This window comes from Salminus brasiliensis, chromosome 1 (assembly GCF_030463535.1).
Source record: "Salminus brasiliensis chromosome 1, fSalBra1.hap2, whole genome shotgun sequence".
NCBI classification, from domain to species: Eukaryota; Metazoa; Chordata; class Actinopteri; order Characiformes; family Bryconidae; genus Salminus; species Salminus brasiliensis.
Genome location: NC_132878.1, coordinates 75,590,406 through 75,613,884, shown reverse-complemented (window position 1 = coordinate 75,613,884; position 23,479 = coordinate 75,590,406). Strand labels below are relative to the sequence as shown.

Here is a 23,479-nt window from a genome sequence, read left to right as displayed (position 1 = left end):
TTAGTCCAACACCCTCCCCCTTTTTTTACAATTGTAATGTAAAGTGTTACAGTAATGTAAACCCGTAGCTTATGAAAGTCATGCTATTGGTAGGTTTTCCCTTTGCTATTTCATAGTGGGCTCACATACTGAATTATTAAGCTAATTACAAGCTTAATAACTAAACGATGACCCTTTAGTTTAGCTGGCTTTATGTACATTTGAATGTGCTGTTAAATGGCAACTCTTTTGATTTTAGCCCCCTCTCGGCCAGGTCGGCTGCCCCTCATCCACACCATAAACCCCGATAAGGTTTTGCGGGAGCTGATTCCAGCTCGGCCCGTGGCCCCCAGTGCAGATGTGCTGGTGGACTGCTCAGAAACATGGAACGTTTCCCCAGCCGAGGCTCCGGTCATCCTTAGCCAGCCACGAACAGGAACAGCTGACTACTACGAGCTTACCTGGGAGCCAAGGCATGACGGGGGTGCACCAGTACTGGAGTACATCGTAAAATACAGAAAGGTAAAACAGCTTGCCTTGCTTGAAATGCTCAGCTTAGCATTTCTGTCTCTGTCATTCAGTTCTTGGTGTTGTCTTTTACCTTACATTTTAAGTGTGTAGTTCCATTCTCTCAATTCTCTGTATTTGTCCAAGTGGTTAAAAAATATTATAGCACAGTATTGAAAGGTGTATTTAACAATACACTCACAATATTGGCACACAGATAAAATGCCACCAGTAGAGGCAGATTAACTGTATCAATAACATATCATCATAGTGCCCCTTTTATAGTTGATATATGTTAAAAAAAATAATAATAATAAAATCAATGATTTCTATGTTTGTCAGTCCATTAACATATTTGATTTCTATCCCTCCCTGTCTCGCTCTCAGGCTGGAGACTCTTTGAGTGAATGGACCATCAAAAACATCTCTGGTTTGGAGAACAAGTTAACTCTCGCCAGACTGCAACCAGCCAGCCTGTATGAAGTGGAGATGGCAGCTAAGAACTGTGCTGGACTCGGTCAGCCTGCAATGATGACCTTCAGAACTGGCAAAGGTAAACTGAACTACTGTTTATAAGAAGTATGTTTTTTACAAACATGTGAAAAACGTTTTGAAGACTTGAGTACTAAACAGTTTTATTTGCTCTGTAGGTCGCAAGAGTCCAGCAGTTGAGCGCCCCAAACCAGTGGCACCGTCACGTCTCTCTCGTAAGTATTTGTTGATTCCTCCAATTCTGTGCCTAACACTTGTATTTACTGCATGGGCATAAGCTGATCTTCAGTCTTGCTTCTAGTAACAGCTCTATACTGTTTATTTTTTATGCTGTATGTACTAATCTGATTCCACTGATTTTCACTTCTGTACTAACTTTGATTCTATATCTTTTGGTCTTTTTCAATCCTAACTCAGACTAAGGATGACAGTAAGTCTGATACAGCGTGTTACTGTGTTTGTGTCTCTGAATCATATGTGATTGCATACACAGTCTCACAGCAGTACTTTGACTATTGCTCACATTTTACACCCTGTCTATGCCTTTGCAGCCCCTGAAGCTCCAGACAGACCCACAGTCACCACTGCATCGGAAACCTCTGCCTACGTGACCTGGATTCCCCGCGGAAACCGAGGTTTTCCAATTCAATGCTTCCGTGTGGAGTATAAGAAGCTGCGTAAGGAGGGAGGAGGAGGAGGAGGAGGAGGAGGAGGGAGCGAGTGGGAGGTAGCAGAGGATAACATCTCCCCATCACGCCTTTCAGTGCAGATCAAAAGCCTGGAGAAAGGTGGGCTTCATCATCATCATTCCCCTCATCACTGTCAACATTGCATGCATCAATGTTAACCTTCCATGCTGTAAAAATAATAGTAATAATAATCACAATTATGTTTTTCATTTAAATTTGTCATGCAAGGACACAGCACCTAAGTATAAGAAGTAAATAAGAAGAAATAAAGCACATCTACAGAATGCCAGAAAATAAGATATAACATTTATATTGCAGTTTAGTGTGGGTCTACTGAAGGTTGTTTAGTAGATTTTGTTAACTAATAAAATATGTTGACATTTTCATCATCAGAAAGCATAATGTTCAGAGTTTTGCTTAACAGCCTATTTCATTGGTTTTCTGTGCATCGCAGGGACCTCTTACAAGTTTCGTGTTTTGGCTGTGAATGTTTTGGGGGCGAGTCCTCCGAGTGCCCCCTCTAAAGCCTACACAGTAGTGGGCAGCAGCCAGACCAATCTCCGCCCTGTCGACGGCCCCTATATCACCTATGCTGAAGCCATCAACGAGACCACCATCATCCTCAAGTGGACAGTAAGTACCCTATCTGTGCTATCCTTAAAGTGATAGTTTGGTGTGATGTGAAATGTGCACAATTTTCCCCTTTACGTTTACATTTGCCAAATGTAGCTGATTGGCCAAGATAAGTAAACTGAAACTGAGACTAATAACCTCAGAAGCAATGCAACATATGATCCGGAGTGCAGATAGAATTTTGGATTCAAGCTTTAATTACTTGTTAGCCTTGTAGCTCCTGCTCAGACACCAGACATGTCTTGGCTGTTTTTTGATGCTGATCAATTTGTCCATGGCACTTGGCGCTTTTCAGCCCCTCAGCACAGTTTGTTTGCATTATGCATTATGGTTTGTGTTCAAACACGGAATGCGGTGTAAAGGAATGTTCTTGTGTCTTCTCAGTATACACCAGTGAATAACACCCCCATTTACGGCTTCTACATCTACTACCGGCCCACTGACAGTGACAACGACAGCGACTACAAGAGGGATGTAGTGGATGGTAAGTCAGCTGATGAGATCATTTACAACAGATTTCAGCTGCATTTTCGTCAGCACCAGTGTTTGGGAAAATATACTGAATGTGGTGTGATGATACTGTGCAGGTGACCGATACTGGCACGCAATCACAGGTCTGCAGCCGGAGACAGCATATGATATTAAGATGCAGTGTTACAATGAGGGAGGTGTGAGCGAGTTTGGAAACGTCGTAATCTTGGAAACCAAAGGTGGGTTTCACTGTCTGGAATGCATTTAGAAAATAAAAAGTATAAATATATTAATTTATATATAATTTCAATTTGTTTATTCAAAACAATCATTTCAATAAATTCAATTTTTCCAGCTCGACCCAACCAGAAACACACTACCCCAGAGACCTCCTCGCACCGGCCAGAAACAGGAGGTCCTGTACCGCGGCCCAGTGACTTGCCCTACCTGATAGTGGGTGTGGTAGTACTGGGAGCCCTTGTCTTCATCATCGTGGCTTTCATTCCATTCTGTCTGTGGAGAGCCTGGGCCAAGCAAAGTGAGTGCACTCATCGAGGCGGTTACAGATCTTTCATCGCATGACAAACACAGAGCCATTTCAGCAGTATAATCAGTCTTCTGTCTCTGAAATAGTAACTGTATAGGAGAAGACTTTATTTTTTTTGTCAATTAGTGTATTTGTTATGTTCACGCCACATAATGAACAGCTGCTGTTTCCAGATTGTATAAATAGAAACAGAACTTTCTGGTTTGAGACAGCTTTGCGCTGCTGTACGTGTAATATGTAAGTTTACACTGGACTTGTTTGTATTTCAGAACAAACTTCAGACATGTGTTTCCCCGCTGTGGCGGCTCCCCTGCCCTCCTGCCAGTACACCATGGTGCCATTGCAGGGCATGGCACTGGTAGGCCACTGCCCTCTGGACTCCCACATGACCCCTGGACATACTGTCTATGCACCTAAAGGAGACTACGTCGCCAACGGGAAACATCACTTCCTCCCTGGCCTAAACCAGGTAAGAATCCTAAGCATATAGAATTGTTTAGTTCTGACATTAAAACAGTGTTTGTTTAAAAAAACGGAATGACCTAAAAGAAGTATTTCGGCTAATCTCTCAGTTATACAGACAATAGACCATAAACTCTAAACACACTTTTTACGGAAGCCAGTTGGCAGGTTTTCCCTTTTATGTATACTACAACATGTACAACATGGCAAAAAAACAGGACAATCTGGAGTAATTTGGACCAGAATCACACAATAATTTTTGTTCACAACACATTTGTTGTGTAGTTATCTCAGGTCACTTAGGTACCTTGTTGCAATCCAAAACCGTGAAAAAAAAAGAACTGCATGGAATTAATTTGCCCATTTAACTACATAAATCCCACTTAAAATACTCTGCCACAGTTTTGTGACTCTCACTTTAGGCAGTAACCATGTTGATGCCATGCATTTTACTAATGTGTAAATAAAGTACACACAAAATCACAATTTTTGTTGATGTTTCTTCTGAAATAGGTGAGGTTTAAAGGCAGGTTTTGCATTTCTTTTGCAGGATGATGCAGATTGTCAAATGGAATGTGGAACGTTATTGCCACAAAGGCTTTCCAATGGAAATCCACATTCCTATCACTACTCTAACGGGTAAGAACTATTCAAAAATGGCATGTATTCATATTTACATTGACATTGAATCTCCATCGAACCTGCATTGTCCTGGTTAATTGGAACTGTTGACGTATTTGTTAATACATTTAGTTTCATTAGTAGGGGATGGGAGATCTTTTGGGATTTAACTTGTTTAGTATATTTCATGAACTTTTTCATTATGCAAAACTGCTTTTGTAATAAAACCTGAAACTTGGAACTCTGAGTCTGTAAAAAGAGCCAATAATAGGCTCTGACTAGTATGTCTCTGACTATGTATTGTTTGCTGTTCATAGCATCCCTGCCCAAGTGGAAGAGGAGGGTAGCTGTGAGCCTGATGATTCCTCAGTAGAGCTCATCAGCCCACAATCTGAACACCCTGAACACACGCAGGAAAACCACACTCTATCTGAGACACTGCACTCAGAGGAGGACATAAGTGTAGGTAAGTGTATTTAGCATCTTGTAGCTGGAATTAGATCAAATAGATTTCCTAGCTACTGCTAATGAGTTGGACACGCTTTACAGAACACCAGCATAAACAAAAAGTTTCACCCAGCCTCATCAGAAGTTGTAGCATGGATTTATATATATATTCAGTGAATCAATCTAATCAGTCATTTTCCTGTCAGCATGGACTGCTGAAGCTGTTGCCTTCCCCAAAGTTTGTATGATGGCATGTAAAATTGTACATTTCAAGGCAGCAACCATCTTTAGCAGAGCGCAGGAAGAGAGTGAACTTATAAATAACTGGTTGCAAGCCATTTTATAAGAAGCAGATTTGAATTTACATTTATGGCATTTAGCTGATGCTCTTATCCAGAGTGACTTACAAGGTTACTTGTATTACAGAGGTGGGCCAATGTAGTGTTGAGAGTCTTGCCCAAGGACTGGTGTGGCACAGCATAATAACCCAGACTGGGAATCAAACCCCAGTCTCCAACGTGGTATATTCCAATATTCCATCCCACACAGCAATTGGATTTCAGGTCTGTCTGCATGTGGCTAAAATCAGGATACAATTCAGATACTACTCACATGAAGTGACCAGGGGTCTGATTGTGTGCTGTTTTAGGGTAGATTCATTACAGGATGGACATTACAGTGTTTTGCCCGACACCTATACCCATCACTACCAGTATGTTACCTCTAGCTACAACAGTGCAGTCCAGTTCAGCAGAGCTGCCTTTTTTAAGCAGAACCTCAGCCTAATACAGTGACTCTAAACCCTAAACTAAATTTGTTCCATTGGATGAGAGTTTTGCCATTGTTCTGTAAAGCCAGTCCAAGCTCGCGACAGTAGCTATGCAAGAATACTTTTGTGTGTAAAGCATGGATAGGTTAGTTGATTTATGACTGAGGGAATGTGTGCGTATGTATTTATGAAATAGGTATCTATTTTTTCTGTCTTTCCAGACCTGCCACTGTTAGGAGCTTCAAACACTAGCACCTCAATGGCACTGCAGGATGCAGCGTTACAGGAAATCAGCACAATCCGGTGTGAAAATCAGCTAGAAGAGCGGGGGCCATGGAGTGGGTGAACAAAAAAAAAAAAAAGAAGAAAAGAGAAAGAAAAAAAAAACAGAACAGAGACAGTATTTATTTTTGTATAACAGATACTATATTTATATATTTATGCTTGTGTAAATAGGACAGTTTTGTTATCCTGTATATATGGATTGTTTATATCAGATAAACACGTATTGCTATGTTGACTTGTCACCACCAAGACAGGGAGTTTCTAACACAAGAAATTAGCAAATGCTCTTTCTGACAAACAGCCGGGCATAAATAAGCTTCACACTTTTCCATTATCAAGCTTCCGTGGATGTTTAGATGTTCAGACTTTCAATGGCTGGAAACATCAGCAGTGTTGTCCATGCTTTACTGATAAAGTCCATTATCTTTAACCAGCTGTTTCGACTGCTAGAATGTGGAGAGCCTGAGCAAAACAGGCTACGTAAGATCTCAACAACCATGCGGGAAATGCAGTAGTGCAGCATACCGTTTCCTCATACGTCATGGTATGTAGTAGCTCTGCTGCCTGCAAAATCATTTGGCAGAACCTTTGGTCTGGTTTTGATTGTATGATTGTAACTGCACAACACTCTCACTGACTGACATGTGGCATTATTGGTGGTGGTGGGCTTCTTGGTGCAGCGTTTTTGTACATATAATCACAAAGAAACATGTATTTGCTCATTAACAAAGTATTAACAAACATATGCAAAGTATAAGCACCATGCCTTTAGTACTATTGACTATGAATATTTGTAATAACTGAATGGGAAACCTGGAATGAACACACCTACCTTAGATTTATACTGGTTTTTAGACACTTGCCTGGTTTTAAGGAGCAGCTTGCCTGGTCATGAAGTTCTTGCTTCCATTACCCCACTTCTGCTGTACTTGCTGATGATGCAAGTGACTCTTTTTATGGTGAATATTTCAGAATTTTAAACAAAGGCTATTTTAAAATTAAGATTTTCAGCTGTTTTATGATTCCAGTGATAATTCTGTAAACTGCAAAGTCAAGAATCCTGAATCTAGCTCCTTGAAATCAGGTCAAGTTCTGAAGATCAGTGAACTGTTCTACACTACTGCATCAGTATTAGCCTTCTCACAAAGTGCTGAACTATGAAATAATGAAGGAAAACATGAAATCTACAACTCATTTTGAAAGTGTATGTAGCTGTTTTGGTTACATGACCTGAAGCACTATTGCATGTAAATAAAGCTAAAGAAATCACTCTGTTTACCTTCGTTTTCATTGCCTCTGAAGTAAAGTAGCTGTTTAAGTAAAACTTGCTGGACAGCAATGTCCATTTCACATTACACCACCTACAAGTTTGGACCCTTTCCCCTGACTTTTATGCTCTAGGCTAAATGCACTAATATAATACACTGGTGGCCAAACAGAACTGCTCAGATTCCACACACTGATGTTTAGTAGCTGTGGTGGATGTCTGATGTCTAAATGAATTCAACCCTTCTTCAGTGGAGAACCACAAAAAATTACTTGATCTGCCAACAAAACAATGCAAGGTGCCAAACCACACGTGTTGAAGAAGAAGGGAGTTCAGGTGATGCCATAGCAATACAAACACCAGAATGTAACCTCATTGGGAAATGTGTGACAAACAATTCAACCATCAGTTTATCTAAATCATTTAAGATGTGACCAACACTTGCAGGGTGAGGCAGCCATCAGGGTCTGTGTTTTGGTGTGTATTAGTGTTAAATCAATCAATCAATCAATCATTCATTCATCCCCTATTAATAAGGTGATTATCCCCCCCACTGGCTGCAGCAAGTCTCCCACACTTCTGGAAAGGCCCTACACTAGATATTGGATTTTATTGCATTTAGCCACTAAGGGCATTATTAAGGTGAGGTACTAGCATTGGCAAATTAGTTCTGGGTCTGCTAAGGTAGCTGGATTCATTGTAGCTGTTTTCAGGCAAGTCTGGAAATTTGAGCAAATACTGTGTATATACATCGATCAGCAATTACATTAACAAAAATGGGCCATCTTCACCTAGACAGTTCTTGAAGGTGAGGTGTTAAAGCAGGAAAATTGACAAACGTAAGACTGAGCCACTTTGACAAGGACCAAATTCTGATGGCTAGACGGCTGGGTCAGAACATCTAAAAATAAACAAAAAAAAATCAGACAGGCCTTGTAGAGTGATCCAAGTACCTACCAAAAACAGTACAAGGCAACAGGATCATGGGCACTACAGCTCTAAGGCTCACTGATTTCATTCATGGAGGCCCCACCTCACAACAGAAAGGATCTGCCTTTAGAGGTCTTGTGGAGTCCATGCCTCAAATGGTCAGATCTGTTGTGGTGGCACAATGGGGGACCTACTTGATATTAGGCAGGTGTTACTAATGTTATGGCTGATTGGTGTACAGTAGGCATTGTTTATTAACTTGTTATTTATTACTACATTCCTACAGCCCTCTACAGCAACTTTTGACTTCTTTAAACATGAAATTAAATTCCAAATAAGTGTATAAATCCCAAACTGCTCAAATGTTGATGTTGGGTCTTGTCTTCTTGCTTTAAAGGTATGAACTTGTAGTTGTCAATAGTTTGTGAACACTGTTCTTATCACATAATGTTAATTACCCCAGTAGATCAGCTCATATTAACTGGAGGACTCAATAAAGCAACATAGCCTGAAAGAAAATCAGCAATTCTGCAATCAAGTGTATTTTTGAGCTTTCACCTGCTTGAATAGAAAATAAATCGATGTTGTGAAGATTGTTATGAATGGATAATAGGACAGGATCCCCAGATAAGGATTAGGTGTAAACATGGACTATACTTTCCTTTTAATAGAAAATTCAAAAATTCATTCAAAATGCTGTGCAGCCCAGCAATAGTTTTATGTCTCATTATGTGCTATAATTGAGCTCTAAGACTATTAGATCATGTTTTTTTTTTTTAGAAGAAGAAAGCTATTCAGTCAAACACCCTACAAATAAAAACACTACTGTAAAATCATTTGTGTGTCTCTTACAAATAAAAGTTTGGATTTCTGAATTAACGGCTCCCAAAAAGTCGTATTTGAATGATTTCATTTACTGTCTTGACTGACAAAATGATTTAAACAATCAATGTCACTGATAAAACATATGAATAACCAGTTATTGATTATTGCCTTATTGATGAGGTTACTTAAACCAAACTTCAGAAAAGTACTGAGGCACTCATTATCATTTACATCACCAAATCTGGTTAACACTTTAAAAAGAACTTCACTTCATGTGCCCGCAGAGTCTGAGTCAATAACACACCACAGTTTTAATTACAAAACAAAAACATTTTAATAATCACCTTTGTGTATTTACAATATCTACACAACACAAATAGTTCTCCATAAATAAGTAAAAGTATATTTAACTCGTCCTAACCGCTGAAAAATTGTATTCTCTTTAAGAGATGGAAAAAGGCTTTAAAAAGAACTTGTGTATAAACAAGTCCTTTGAAAGTCCATCAGCCGCTGAAAGATTAGTGGAGGCTGCGAGCGTTCACAAAAACACTGAGCATATTTCTTGTGGCATCATATGCCAGATAATAACCGCATTAGTCATTTAGGCCTGTGACACCTCAGATGTTATTCGTGTTGCTGACAAACAATCTAGGCTTACACTAGCAGTGCTCTTCTCCCAATCCTGATTAACAGTAAATACTGCATGCTATAATCTGGACGTGGATCAAATTCCATCAACTCTGAAATTTAGTCGAGCGTGAGGTTTAACTGCACCAAGTAACACGTTGTTCTGACATTCTTATTTTGTCAGTGTTCAGTCGTCACAGAAACATAGCAGACAGTGTTATACACTGAACATGGCTCAGAAAGATGAAGAGATGAGACTGCTGCAACACCCAAATGAAGCATGGTCCAAAAAATGTATGGTGATGAACATTTCACTTCAGGTAATAGAAAAGTAGCACGGAGGCAGATAAAGCCCATATTTCAGAACCTTGCTGCTACAGATTTAAACAGCAGAGGTCCCATCATGGCCGAGAATGTGACTGATATTGTGGGCTGGACGATTAGACTGTTTGTTGGAGTCCGATGATGAAGTATTGGCAAGTGACAGTAATGGGGACATCGGCATAGAGGAGCCATCGGGGGGCATCGCTGTGGCTATTTCGGGGAACAGAGAGGTCAGGTTAAAATTCGATAAATGAGGAGTGATGCCTGAGGAGTTTGCAATAGGCATTGGTGTGATATCCGTAAGCAGTGGGTAGCTTGCCTGTGCAAAGCCCACAGGACGAGGGGGAGAGAGAATAGAGCCGAAACGATTGTTCAAAGGGGCAGTGCTACTCTTATCAGCACTTGGACTTGTAAACATCTGGTTGGAGAAATACTGCAAAGGAATCTCACTGGGAAGGCTTGGATGAGCAGCAGGTGAATATGAAGGGTAGAAAGAAGGGAGAGTGTTTTGAGGCTCTACAGGAAGGAGAGCAGGTGTGCGGGAGGCACTAGGCTGGGTGACCGGGGGGATAAAGGATGCATTCGCATTAATCGGCGGAGGAGGATTCATGCCACCCTCGGCAATAAAGGAAAAGCCAAAGTTCTGGGTGAGATGCTGATCTGAGACCAGGTTGTTGTCACTGCTGACCTGTGCACCATCTGCCATGAACCGCACAATACTTCTACGTCGGGTTTCCCCACCCGCCTGTGAGCGTCCAAGCAGTACTCCTCCACTTGATGGAAGTGACAAAGAACCTTCAGGTTCGAATGTGTTTACAGGCCTCAAGTTGCCCGACCTAGGTCGATCTCCTGGGCGGATCTTTGTGCTTTGGGGATCTGGTCCGATATGGTGGGTCCGCTGACTGACAGCCGAAAGTGACCTGTTGGAACCTTGCGCACGGCCTGTATCTGAGCTGCTGTGTGGTGTTGAAGGAGGATGTGGTAGAACTGATCTCACAGCTGAGCCATGCAAATTGCCACTAACCTGAGAAATATGTCCTTTACTGTTGTCTCCAAGGTGCATGGGAGGAGCAGCCTGTGTAGGGTGCAAGTTAGGACTTGAGGCTTTGGCCTGTAGGTCTCCAGAAGATACTCCAGGAACACAATTATACTCCACACTCACTGGGGGACATCCCTGTGCGGCCCTTTGGTGTCCACTTTGTTCAGGAAGGTGTGGGGCCAGAAGACTTTGCATAAAACTCTGGTGACACCCATCTTGTTCACGTGGCAGCCCTGCTCCAGCTTGTACCCCCTGTGCCGAAGGATGTGTCCCATAAGTCCCACGTGCCCGTCCATCCCCAGAGGGACCGGACCCTAGTCGGAATCCTGCTTGTGCTTGAGGACCTCTCTGACCTGGTGCCACAGATTTACTGCTCATGTCACCACTGCGAGATACCTGCACTTCAAAGTTACTTAGTTGATGCCCACTAACGAGAGTTTTGAAAGGCAAACACTCGGATATTCGCTGGATGTCTGCACTTCCTGTGTGATCTTGGGGTAGCCTACTCTGAGGATTGTGAGCAATATTCCCTTTGCCACGTGAGGAGTCAACATAACCTTGCAATTCAGACTGATCCTGTGAACTGCCACGAGAAGCCTGAAGATGAAGCCCCATGCGGTGGTCGCCAGCAGATGACGTCTTGCCAATCAGCGCCTCAGCAGAATAACTAGAGAGACGATGGCGATCCTGTCGTGAAGGAGTACAGGCAAGATCTGATGAACGAGAAACAGGATTGCTAGCCTGCGAGGTCAACTGCTGCTCTAAAGTGCGAGAACCCATCAGTCTTTGCATAGCTCCATGATCCTGCCCAGGCTGGCGATCTTGCTGACTCAAATGGCTGGTCTGATGAGCCCTGGGGCCAGCCTGTTGGCCCTCACAGTTCTTTTCCTGTCTACTACCAAAGTGTTGTTGCTGCTGAATCTGCTGCTGAAGATGCTGATGGCGTGAATGGGAGCCCTGCTGCTGGATTTGCTGCTGCTGTTGCTGTTGGTGTGACTGTTGCTGCTGTGGAAGCTGCGGTGTTTTTTGTTGCGGCTGGTGTTGCTGCGATTGCTGCTGATGCTGTTGGTGCTGCTGAGACTGTTGTTGCTGCTGCTGTTGCTGTTGTTGGTGCTGCTGAGCTTGCTGTTGTTGGTGCTGCTGAGACTGCTGCTGCTGCTGCTGCTGCTGCTGTTGTTGTTGTTGTTGATGCTGCTGTTGGTGTTGCTGCACGCTATTCTTTTCCAAGTGATGCTGCTTCTGCAAAGCTACAGTGGGTCCTGTCTGACCGCTGCGCACTACTCGTTTTTTGTGGACATGCTGCTCTTGTAACAAAGTCCTCTGCGAAATATTGTGGATCTGAGTGTCTGGTTGGGTAAGGTGATGATGAAGCTGGTAGAGGTGTCTCGGTTGCTCCTGTTGCTGATGTTTGAGGTAATGGTTGCCCCCCACATTCTGGCCAGGCTGCGGAGTAGCATGCTGTGTGTGCCCCTGTTGAAGGTGCACAACACTAGATGGATTTTGCTCATGTGGCGCCAGCTGAGAAGGGCAGTGTCCATCAGATGGTCGAAGCACAGTGCTCATGAAAGTGTTTCCAGAAAACAGGGGCCCTCCGCCATCAGAGTGATTTCTTGTCATTATTGTTGAGGAGCTTGGAGGCATTTGTCCAGGCATTACTTGGACATGGTCTGTCGCCTTAACATCTATCCTACCTACACTGGCAGTTGGGCATGGCTTTGAGCGCTTGTTTATCGGGAGAACAAGGTCCTCTTGGGCTGAGCGTTTTGGCATATCTTTCTGATGCCGTTCAGCTATCCCAGCACCTACATGCGTTCGCATTAGGGCACTTTTCAAAGGTGTATATTCATTAACTTGTCCTGGGCCAGAGCAGCTTGGCGTACCCTGAGATGACGACTGAGACACCAGAATTGCTGCTCCCCCTGGTGATGGAACAGAAACCTGCTGACCAAGGTTAGGAGACCCTGGATAGGGTTGTACAGAGCTTGGTCTGATGAGGTTATTCACATTAAGACTAGTGAGAGTACTAGGTTGGGACTGAGAATAAGCCATGCTCAGTGGAAGCCGGACACCAGCTGTACCACTGCCTGAAACCTCGATGAGAGGACCTCGACCAGCAACCTGGGATGGAGTTTTGGGCACGTTTAGGTCAGCTTGCTTTGCTTGCTTCAACTGTTGTCCTGTGAGCCGTTCCTTGACGGTTGGGATTTGCTGTGTTTTTGGGAGATCCCATCCAGTGGCAGTTGTACTTGATGGGTCGCCACCACAATTTCCACTTCTTCTTCCTGGGCTGTCCTGCTCGAAAATGGCTCGAGCTGCCATAGCTAAAATTTCTGCCTGCTCGGAGGTGAAACTAAAAGTTCCAAACGTATTAGGACAAGCAGTAATATTATGCCCTGTTGGAAGCAAAGATGCAACTGAAAATCCCCTGCTACTAGAACCTCCTGCCATGGGTGAATCGGTCTGCCTGTTTGTCACTAGTGGGGATTCAAAGGATTCATTTTCCAATGTAGATACCTCCTGTGAAAGAACAGTCCCTTTCTGTGAGAACGAACCTCCCTCAGTAACATTCTCACTTGAGTGTTTACCACTGACAGGTTCATTGTTCTGATTCGATTCGGGAAGCTTGACACTTGTCATTGAATTGATGTGATTAGCCGGTGGCACACACATTATTTGTTGCTGTTGTTTAAGTGGCTTGACAAAAGTGTTCAAATTTCTGGACTCTTGAGACAGAACAGGAGGTGTGGAGTTTGATGGTACTGATGTAGAGGGATCGGAGCAAGATGATGATGTTGTGGGCAAAGGAAAGTGTGTCTGAACCTGTGGAGATTCTACCGACTGACAGTTTTCCTCTCTTCCAGAATTAGTTTGAACTTGTGGAATGTTCTGCGAGAGGGACACCGTTGGTCCACTTTTTGTCGGAGCAACACTGGTGCCTGAATGTATACTCTGGGGTTGGTGAAGAGCAGATTCAACAGACGAAACCACTAATTTAGTTTCTGTAGAGCTGCCACTGGTCAATGTGGTTCTATTCTGGGCTAAACTCGCACTTGATTCTGTTGGTCTACAGCTTGTAGAACTATTGTTGTCAAACATATTTTGAGAAACTATTTCAGTCAGTGCGTTTGTGGTCGAGGTATTACTCATCGCAGATCTGGCAAACGATGTAACAGTAGCGTCCAATGTACTACACTTAGAAGAGAGAACGCCATTTCCTGACGTCGCATTTGGCTGAAGGTTGACTTCAGACGTTAAAACAGCGCTGCTCTTTTTATGGGCTACTAAACTATCCTGGGTTGAATTTACAGTTGTACTTACAGTACTAACTGTTACACTGCATGTTGAGGGGGTAACATCAGTAGATTTTCCTTTACTCTTTGACGCTTCTACTCCATCCACTACGGACGGTGCGGTAAATCCATTTCCAGAAGCACACACAGAATTGTCAGTTATTTTACTACTTGAACTTACAGAGATGGCTGAGGAATTACTGCACGTTAAAGCAACACTGATGACCACAGGTTTGTTCGGAGCGTTACCTTTATGGCTTATATCTTCATCAGTAGATTTCATGAAATTAACGTCTGTCGTAGTAGACGGAAGTCCTTGTGTAACATTTCCATCAGGAGCCTTTTTATGTGATGGCTTTGCAACTATTTGGCTCATGCTTTTCCTCTGTTTTGGGTCTTTTCTCTTGGCTGATCTGGCCCTTCTAGTACATATCTGTTTTGTTTGGTTTACAGAGACCACATTGCTCTTTCTTGGCAGAATGTTAACTGCACAACTGATTGATGTTGAGGACACAGGTACAGTGGAAGACACGGTCTCAGTAGAAACAGTGATTCCAGAGACAGGCTTGGCAAGAGACTGGACTGTAGTGCATGAAGGGGGCGCAACGGTATGTAGTTGTACATTGCTTTGACTTGAGACCTGTGAAATGCTCTGGCTAAGGCTAGTGAGAGCACCCAAACAATTTAATGCAACGTTGGTGTTGGATTCCTCACTGGTGGGTTGAATAATTTGTGTAGCACCTTGGCTAACCTGAGAGCTTCCTTTCTCTGTTGACGTCACTGATTGTAAAACATAGACCTGCCCATTCACAGTGATAGTCTGTGGTGCCGGTGTCTGCGCCTGTGTCGAAGGCCGAGGGAGGATGTGAACCAGCTGTTTTGTCACATTTGCTTGGACAGCAGTGGTGCAGGGGGAGCTGGAAGTAATTATTTGATTATGCAAGGTAGGGGCTGTAGTTGGCACAACATTAGCTTGATTTTGCGGAGCGGGCGTCATAGTCGGTGTCTGAATTATCACAATGTGTTGGCATGGTGCCTGATTGGTCACATCATCTCTAATTACTTGTGGAGCTGGACATGGGCTGGCCTGTTGTAGAATAACAACGTTTGGATTGTTTTGAGGGGGAGATGTCCCAATAACTGGGGTGCCATCAGGGTTCATCTGCAGAACCTGCATGGTCTGAAGAACGGGCAGTGTGGCAGCTTGAGGCTGGGGCACAATAGTGTGCTGAAGTGAAGGCACGATGGCAGACTGGACCTGGGGCAACACTGCTGGAGGGGCTGGAGCCTGAGATGGCATTGCAGGCTGGGATTCAGGCTGAGGTGGTACAGCTTGGTGAAGCTGAGGCTTAGGTTGTATGGCAGGGTAAGGGTGGGACTGTTGAGTTGGAGGAACAGCTTTTGGCAACACTGTAGGCTGAGCCACAACAGCTGCTTGAGGTTGAGTCAATAATGCAGTCTGAGGGACAACAGATGGTTGATGAAGTACCGCAGGTTGAGACACCACAGTTGCCTGTGATAAAAGTGATGTCTGAGAAACTACAGCTGTCTGAGGACAGGGCACCACAGCTGGATACAACTGGGGAGGTCTAGGCTTAACAGGGATATGTGTCGGTGCAGGGGATTGCAGTTGCATAGGAGCTTGTGTTTGTACTTGTAGAGGAGTGGGATGAAGTGGGGGATTTGCCACAACTGGACACACAGACAGTTGCTGAACATTCTGTCCAGAGTTGCTGGATTCTGTGGCCAGGGCTTGACATACAGGCTGTACTGTGTTACCAGTGAGTTGTAGTGTTGTCCATGTGGTCTGTGTGCTGCTAGCTGCACTGGTCCTGTGAAGGTTAGAATTAGTTGCCAATGTATGGGCAATAGATCTGCTTTCAGCATCCTGTTGAAACACTGAAGACGTATTAGACGCAATGGGGTTACTGACCACAGTTTGAGGCAAGGAGGTTAAATTAATAACTGGCTGAATTTGGAGAGGCATTGTGAGACTGGTAGAAGATGCAAGACTTGGTGTTGGGTGGGCTGGCTGAGTTTGCTGAAGGGGAGCAGTGACTGCAAGCTTGGGACATAAGCCTTGAAGGGTTATGTAATTCACTGGAGGAGGCAATTTTGGAACAACTGGTGCCACAGCAGTATATTGCTCTACCACTGCAAGGCAGGGTTTTGAGACAGCAGGAATCAGAGTGGCCAGTGGAATGTGCGAAGATGCAGCAGAGGAGACTATTATTTCATTAATTTGTGCTCCATTTGGGACACCAAGCGTTTGAACCTCACAAGGCGGCTGGATGGTTATAGCATTCACTGGCTGCTTATCAAGGTGAGAAACAGGATTTAAAGGTATGGACATTTTAGTTGTAGAGCCAGTGGAATTTCCATTAGAGCAGACAATTATCCCCTTCGACATCAAGTGAGTTGGTGTGATTTTGGCTACTTTTGCACAGCGCTGCTTGCCTTTCCAGTGTATTGTGGGGTCGTCCAAAAAGTTGATGCCATTTGCTTTGAGCAGCTCAATATAATGAGCGCTTTCCTTTCTTAAGTCCTCCAACTGCTGTCGTAAGCGTTTTATCTCTTCCGCTGCAGAGACATAATCAATATAGTTTTTAACACATAATCAAGAAACTGCATACTGATAATTTCTATCAATAACAAACATTATATTAATCTCACAACACAACATTGTCTCACTAGAGGAATCAACATCTGCTTACTAGGAGCTAAAGCCATTTCTTACCTTGTACTTTGTCTCCTCCATTGAGAAGCATTTCATCATTCTGTTGCTTTAGCTCTGAGATGTAACGATGCGCTTCCCCCAGAATCATATTCTTGCTCTGCAAGAAAAAAAACAAAAAAACAAAAGCAAAAAGTGAATAATGCAAACTTACCGCAATATAAAAATTCTTGACAGTTGTGTCTTGACAGACTGTGTGTTCTATTTTGTGATACCTGTTTTAAGGCCTGAGAGCAGGGCAAGAGGTCGCCAATTCGCTTTATACCAGCATTGATCTTCTCTTTGCGGTGTCTTTCCACTGATGGAGAAACATTGTCATTTATTAGAGAGGTAAAGCTTGAAAACATTAATAAAGAAAAGAAACAAAATGTAAAAAGCCACATATGATGATATGTGGAACAGTGCAAAAATACTCAAACCAAATTTACAGCCCCATTTCATAATGTATCCTGGAAAATAATCTGTAAAAATAATCCACTAACTAAATGCAGCATAACCCAAGGGGAGAGTGTTGGAACTGGTTCAGACATATCTACCTATAGATTTTAAGTATAAACACATGGGATCAAATGCAGCTTTTATTGAACATAAATACAAGCTACAATTAACCAAGTCCTAAATATTGTTTAAACAAAAATCTCCCCAAAACAACCTGCTACAGTAAACCAGAGGCATGAACTTGCAGCTAAATACATAGTGAAGGTTCAATACTACTTTCTCACCTGCATTGTGCGTCTCTTTGTTTTTCTTCCTTCTGAAAATAAACAAAACATAATAAATAAATCAATCAATAAATCACCAAGACTAATGTTCTATATTTTCCCATAAGATTTCTTAGACAATTCCTGTTTTCAAACAAATAAACAAAGTCTGTTTGGTCTGGATATGACAAGTGAGTCCAAACATGTGAATATCAGTACCTAATTCCAATATACAATTGTGATTTTATGTGAGCTTATGTACTACAAGAACAATCAAAACAGTACCGTTTTGGAGTAGTGGGCTGATTCTGTATTATCTCTGGCATTGTGGCACACACTGCAGGCTGTGTTGTCAGGGGAATTGAAACCGGTTGGAAGAAGGGGAAACAAAACATCAGCAAGACATGTTAAGTGCACGGTAGAAGTAAGCAGTGCTTATGAACTCATCTTACCTTCCAGTCCTTCCAGCAGTGGGCAAGTGGGTATTATCTGCGCCAGCTTAAAAGTCTCAGGAACCACAAGTCTTCATGAGTTCTTCATGAAAGAATTCACTGTTAGAAAGCTAAATAGAAGTGATAATTCGTTATCTGCAGAGGCCTAAAGCTTATTAAATAGAAGTTGTAATAAATGATAATCATGTTAGAGGGCTTAATTCATCACTACTCCTGAATTTCCTAATGTGTCCCAGCATTTAGTTACAGTTGGTACACACACTGTACAAAAATATCCAGAGTTTTTTTCTAACTGAATTCAGCTACTTAAAAGGTACATCCATGTTTTTAAGTATTGTCATTAGAATGGGCCTCACTCTGGAATATTTGAACCAATGAAGGGTATATAGCCCTCAAGCATTATCTTATTACCTTATCTTATTATATTATTGTCTGCATCAGCACCAACAACAATCAGCATGAGTGGGTGTCTACAAATATTTGAACATACAATGTATTTACTCATTATCTCAAAGACAGTACCACATATGCCCTATATGAATAAAAGCCACCATATCCATGTGGACATGTTGACTAGCACAGGTTCACCAAAGAGTTTTTCATCTCTTGTTGATCATCTAGATTCAGAGTGATTTCTGAACCTAGCCTAACTCTGTCCCAAAAAGTTTAGTCTCATCATTTACATCAGTCCACACAGCACAACCGACTCATATTTTATTTAACAATCTTGTAATATCTACTGAGTGATCACAGTTAACATTGCTAGTCACACTCCACATTGTTTGCCGTGCTATGAGGTCAATGTGGAAAAGATTTGAATGCCAATCCATTTACCACCACAATGTGGAGAAAGAGGCAACCCTGTTAACAGGGATGTGCTACTGTACTACTATATTATATTAAGCGTACAACTGAAACCTCAAAGACAACACCATGCATGTGTTAACCTGACAAACCAACAACATAAACATTATCTGAACTTTTATTATATATCTTATTTAGACAGCTAACTATTGATACAGCTTTCTCAGTTAGTTAAGACAGCATCACAACACAGATATAATAATATACAGTCATCTATAGATGTCTATAGACTCTTGTTTGAGTGTGAATAAACAAACATTTTAAAATGTATAAATGTTCAGTGTTGTTAATATCTACAATCCAGCAGTGTGCAAACCAGTCACTGTACTGACATCACTGATCTACACACAATTTAGAATCAGAGTAAAATAATCTGAATCAAACTGAAATCTGAACTGTGGCAAAACATAAGACTTAAACCTTAGCTAGCTGACAGGTGCAACAGCCATAGGACAGGGACAAAAGTATCAGGACACCTGCTTATTCATTGTTTCTTCTGAAATCAAGGGCATTAAAACAAAGAGTAACTGACCCTACTGTACAGAGAAAGCTTTTTACTAGATTATATAGCACTGATGTGAGAATTAGATTGCACTCAGTGACAGGAGCGTTAGTGAGGTCAGGATGTTAGAGGATCACCACCCCACCTCATCCCAAAAGAACTGGATGGGCCACCATCACATCAGAGAACTGAGAGGCTTTATACCCCTCTAGCCCACGCCTGGCATTAGGCATGGGGCCAATAGGTTCATGCTTAGCTGCTCCAGAGTTATTCCTATTAGAATTATTCCTATTCCTATTCTATTGCCAATACTTTTCTACATGGACTAGACAAGCTCTGTGTGTCTGTGGCGCACAATTAAGTAGCATTCATTAGAAGAGGTGTCCAGAAACATTTGGACATATAGTGTATATCAGTTAGGTTAGCCATCATCACAGCCAAGCACCACTGCACATATATAAACATTCACAGTAATACATAATAAACATGCCCTCGTCTGAGTCTGAATAAACACGTAGCTAAACGTTATAACCGTAAAAGCTCAGTGTTGTTACTGACTATACTCCAGCAGTGTGTAAACCAGTCACAGAACTGACATCACTGAACTCTACAGAATTAGAAATCAGAGTAAAAGCGAGCTGATCTCAACCATGGTGAAACACGAGACCTGCCCTCAGCTAGCAGGCTATTTTGCTACAGCTATGTCAGTTAGGTTAGCCAGCACCACAGTCCAGTGCTACTCTACTCAAGAGTTCGCCTACACGGTCTGAAAGTAAAAGTAGAGCAAGGGAATATGTGACACCTCGAACCTCACACCTGAACAGTGTGTGTCAGTCAGCTCTCGTTTGTAGCAGACTTTAGTGTCGACTTCAGTGTAACGAGACTGACACTGACAGCATTACTTAGTTAGCTAGCTTAGCTCATCTAGCGAACCTCCTAAAACAGCGAAATGCCGGTTTTGAGGGCAAGACCAACTAACACCATTAAAAAGACAATGTCCAGAAAGTTAAATGCGTGAAATAACGCCAGCAGACATCTCCTTACTTTCATGATAAGCTCCTCAGACCTGCGGCTGCTAGTTAGCCACTGCGCTAAAAACAACTAGCTAGCGTTAGCCAAATTAGCCTCACGGCTAGCTTACTTTGTGCTGCTGCCACACTGGAGATTTACAGGTCAGTATTATCAGCTCTCTCATTACCTCGATATGTCCACATTGACACAATTCCGACATGTAAAACTTACCAACATCCTGCATTCTGATCCAAAACGTGAATAAAAAAATCCCCCGTCAAAACTTTGTTGATCCCTTTCAATTCACTTCATTTTTCCAATGCCTGACACGAACAGGGTGGGCGGGCGGAATGAAAGAACCGACCAATCACGTATAGGAATAAGAATATTGACCAATACGGAGCTAATACGAAATAAACGGGTGTGGCCTATCATGAAACACTGATTCGTTTACCATTAAAATACGGTGAGCAACTGAGCTACTGTCCGCTCAGTCCGCTTAATACAAGGACGTGCATTTCTCTCTGCAGCTGCTTACTGAAGCCAATCACCATACAGATTTGAATACAATGTCCAAAGGTATCCAGACACCCCTTGTAATTAGTCAAGTCATCTGCCCCATTGCACACACACACAGCGTGTATATTGTGTTTAGATGTAACTTTGAAGCTCGTGGTTGTTATTTACATTTTGTCAAAATTAAAAGACATCCATTGAAAGTTACGTTTTTTTCCTTCTCCTGTGGAAGCGATGATATTCTTCTAAGAAAGTCCAGTTTTAGGTGGCCGGTCTGCAGTGCATTATTATTATTATTATTATTATTATTATTATTATTATTATTATTATTTATATACATTTTCTCATGACATGTTTTCCATCTTCAAATTCCAGTGCAAAAATACAAGAAAGTAAAGTCTCATTCCTGAGCAGTCTTTTCTTTTCCCCTCTCTTTTCCTCTAAACCATTATTTCGTGCATGCACCAGATCTCAAGATAATTTGATTTATTAGGACAAAGTTTCAATCTAGATTACACCTTTTATTTCGCATGATTTCGAGATAACCAGTTGTTTTGTTGAGATCACAACTTAAACTTGTCTAAAACATCGTGATTATGAGGCAATGGTACAAAAAAAAGAATGAACTCATTGCCTTCTTGGACTTTGTATCTTTTGACATTTTCTAATATCTTTGGGTGCAGAAGCAGATGATTTACACAACAGTAAAGGTGTGAAGAGATAAAATAATGTTAGTGTCTGCTCTGTGCTTTATCTCTGTTCAGGATTTTGAAAGGATAAGATAGGATAAGATAAAATGTTAAGAGAGGATGAGAAAGAAGCTGAATGGAACTGACAGGGCTCATGAGCAGATCTGATCAGGTACCATCCTGTAGTCTCTGACTTGTTGAATACATTTGAGAGAACAATTCTTGACCTCAGGACCTTTGGTTGATCTGTTTCTGTTTGCAGTACATGGAAAGCAGTTAAGTATGTCTATGTCGGGACACATCTACAGTGTGCCAACTTCACAAAATGTCAAAAAAGTTGCCAAAAAGCCATATTTGTGACCATCTTACATCTATTAGTATTAAAAAAAATGTGGTGGCTTACTTAGAAGCTTTGCACATGCTAACCTTCACCCTCCCAGCACTGGTAGCATTGTGCGATAGGGGGAGAATTCTAGCTACTAAGTGGGAACAGAAAATGACTGCAATCCTTAGTCCCCCCATTGCGTAAAACTAACATTTTCACACCTCATTGAAATAAAATGGTAATGTAAAATTAACTATGACAATTAAAACATAAAACCACACAGATGTTATAAGTGGTCTTTAAGCAAAAACATAAAATGCAGAAAAAATGTAGGATATGGACCCTTTAATATACCACATGACATCTGCTTTTAACTCCAGCAAAGTGATGACCTGAACGTTCATTATGTTTTATTCTTCACATAAATCACCCAGTCTGGATCTATTTTCTAAAATCTGCATTAAAAAGCAGTCATGATGTTACCCCATGTAGAGTTGATGAGTTTGTTGTAAAACCAGATAACCAGTACTCAATTAGTACTGGGCTTACAGTGAAATGCGATAGATAATGAGCATATCATTTTATATATAACAAAAATATATCATCTATTACTGACGCTGAACTGCAGTGCGTGTCATTTACTCTAAGCCTCAAACTGTTCTTAACCAAGTTTACAACTAATGAAGAAGGTCACAACCTACACTACATGTCCAAATGTTGACACTGTAGACACTGGCCTGGCTTCATTCTGAAATCAAGGTTATTACTAGTAGGTGTGCAGTGAGTCTGTACTATCCTAGGAAGGCTGTACACTAGATGCTGGAAAATAGGTGTCAAGATTAGATTGCATTTTAAATGTATATATTAGTACCTCTTGTATGTTTAGGGAAATTTGAATGTCTAAGTTAATTTAAGGTTATACCAAGTGACAGGGTGGGCAGAAAGGCTTAACTGTACTGGGTGGGCCTGGGTGGCTTTTTAGGGGAAAAAAAAAATTATATGTTGTTCCTCTCTGTTTTGAATGTGTCAATCTCTGCATCTTGCCAACCCAATAAACAGAATTGCCAAAAAATAATTTGAATTTGTTTAAAATATTTGATTGCGTTCAGCAACATAAAGGCTCTGGCAAGGTAAGGCACTGGTGATGAATGATCTGTTCTGGATCAAAACTGCCACTCCTGATCATCCCAAAAGTATTAAATGGAGCACCATCACTGCAGAGAACTTGGTTCCACTGCTCCGGGTCTTTTTATGCTAGCTAACTTTTTCCAGTAGGCTGCACCTTTAGGTAGCTACATTCACTCATTAGTAAAACTAAATGGACACTTTGGGACATGCAGTGTACATTAAGACTGTAACAGAGGTTTAGCAGAGCAAACTTGCTCAGAAGGCACTGTCCATTTCACTAACATGAAAATGGATTATATCAATACTGTCCAGACCTATCCCCCTGTGTGTTATCAGCATGTATTGGCAAATAA

The 23,479-nt window shown here is 41.9% G+C and overlaps 2 protein-coding genes across 5 annotated transcripts in view; one reads left to right on the top strand and one right to left on the bottom strand.

The window, feature by feature from the left end:
- boc (BOC cell adhesion associated, oncogene regulated) overlaps window positions 1-7,171 on the top strand; it is a 37,390-nt gene extending 30,219 nt beyond the window's left edge. Inside the window, exons 8-19 of one of the 3 annotated variants that reach the window (XM_072688933.1) lie at window positions 254-501; window positions 874-1,039; window positions 1,137-1,193; window positions 1,530-1,766; window positions 2,122-2,300; window positions 2,685-2,784; window positions 2,888-3,010; window positions 3,127-3,309; window positions 3,588-3,787; window positions 4,331-4,419; window positions 4,719-4,867; window positions 5,839-7,171. In XM_072688933.1, coding sequence (XP_072545034.1) covers window positions 254-501; window positions 874-1,039; window positions 1,137-1,193; window positions 1,530-1,766; window positions 2,122-2,300; window positions 2,685-2,784; window positions 2,888-3,010; window positions 3,127-3,309; window positions 3,588-3,787; window positions 4,331-4,419; window positions 4,719-4,867; window positions 5,839-5,963 — 1,856 coding nt within the window. In that variant the 3' untranslated portion in view covers window positions 5,964-7,171. Of the gene's footprint in view, window positions 1-238; window positions 502-873; window positions 1,040-1,136; window positions 1,194-1,529; window positions 1,767-2,121; window positions 2,301-2,684; window positions 2,785-2,887; window positions 3,011-3,126; window positions 3,310-3,587; window positions 3,788-4,330; window positions 4,420-4,718; window positions 4,868-5,838 lie in introns of all 3 variants that reach the window. The other 2 variants (XM_072688923.1, XM_072688941.1) reach the window with 2 other exon arrangements.
- Window positions 7,172-9,233: 2,062 nt separating this feature from the next.
- LOC140563948 (basic helix-loop-helix domain-containing protein USF3) lies at window positions 9,234-20,776 on the bottom strand. Of its 2 annotated transcripts, none has more exons than XM_072688905.1 (7): window positions 20,700-20,776; window positions 18,092-18,201; window positions 17,925-17,983; window positions 17,661-17,692; window positions 17,154-17,236; window positions 16,942-17,038; window positions 9,234-16,784 (listed from the first exon to the last, which is right to left on the bottom strand). In XM_072688905.1, exons 3-7 carry the CDS (start codon window positions 17,963-17,965, stop codon window positions 9,934-9,936), a joined length of 7,104 nt encoding a protein of 2,367 aa, XP_072545006.1. In that variant the 5' UTR covers window positions 17,966-17,983; window positions 18,092-18,201; window positions 20,700-20,776; the 3' UTR covers window positions 9,234-9,933. The 2 variants fall into 2 exon arrangements, with proteins under 2 accessions (XP_072545006.1, XP_072545013.1); XM_072688912.1 differs by having other exon boundaries at window positions 17,661-17,689.
- Between the last annotated feature and the right edge of the window lie 2,703 nt (window positions 20,777-23,479).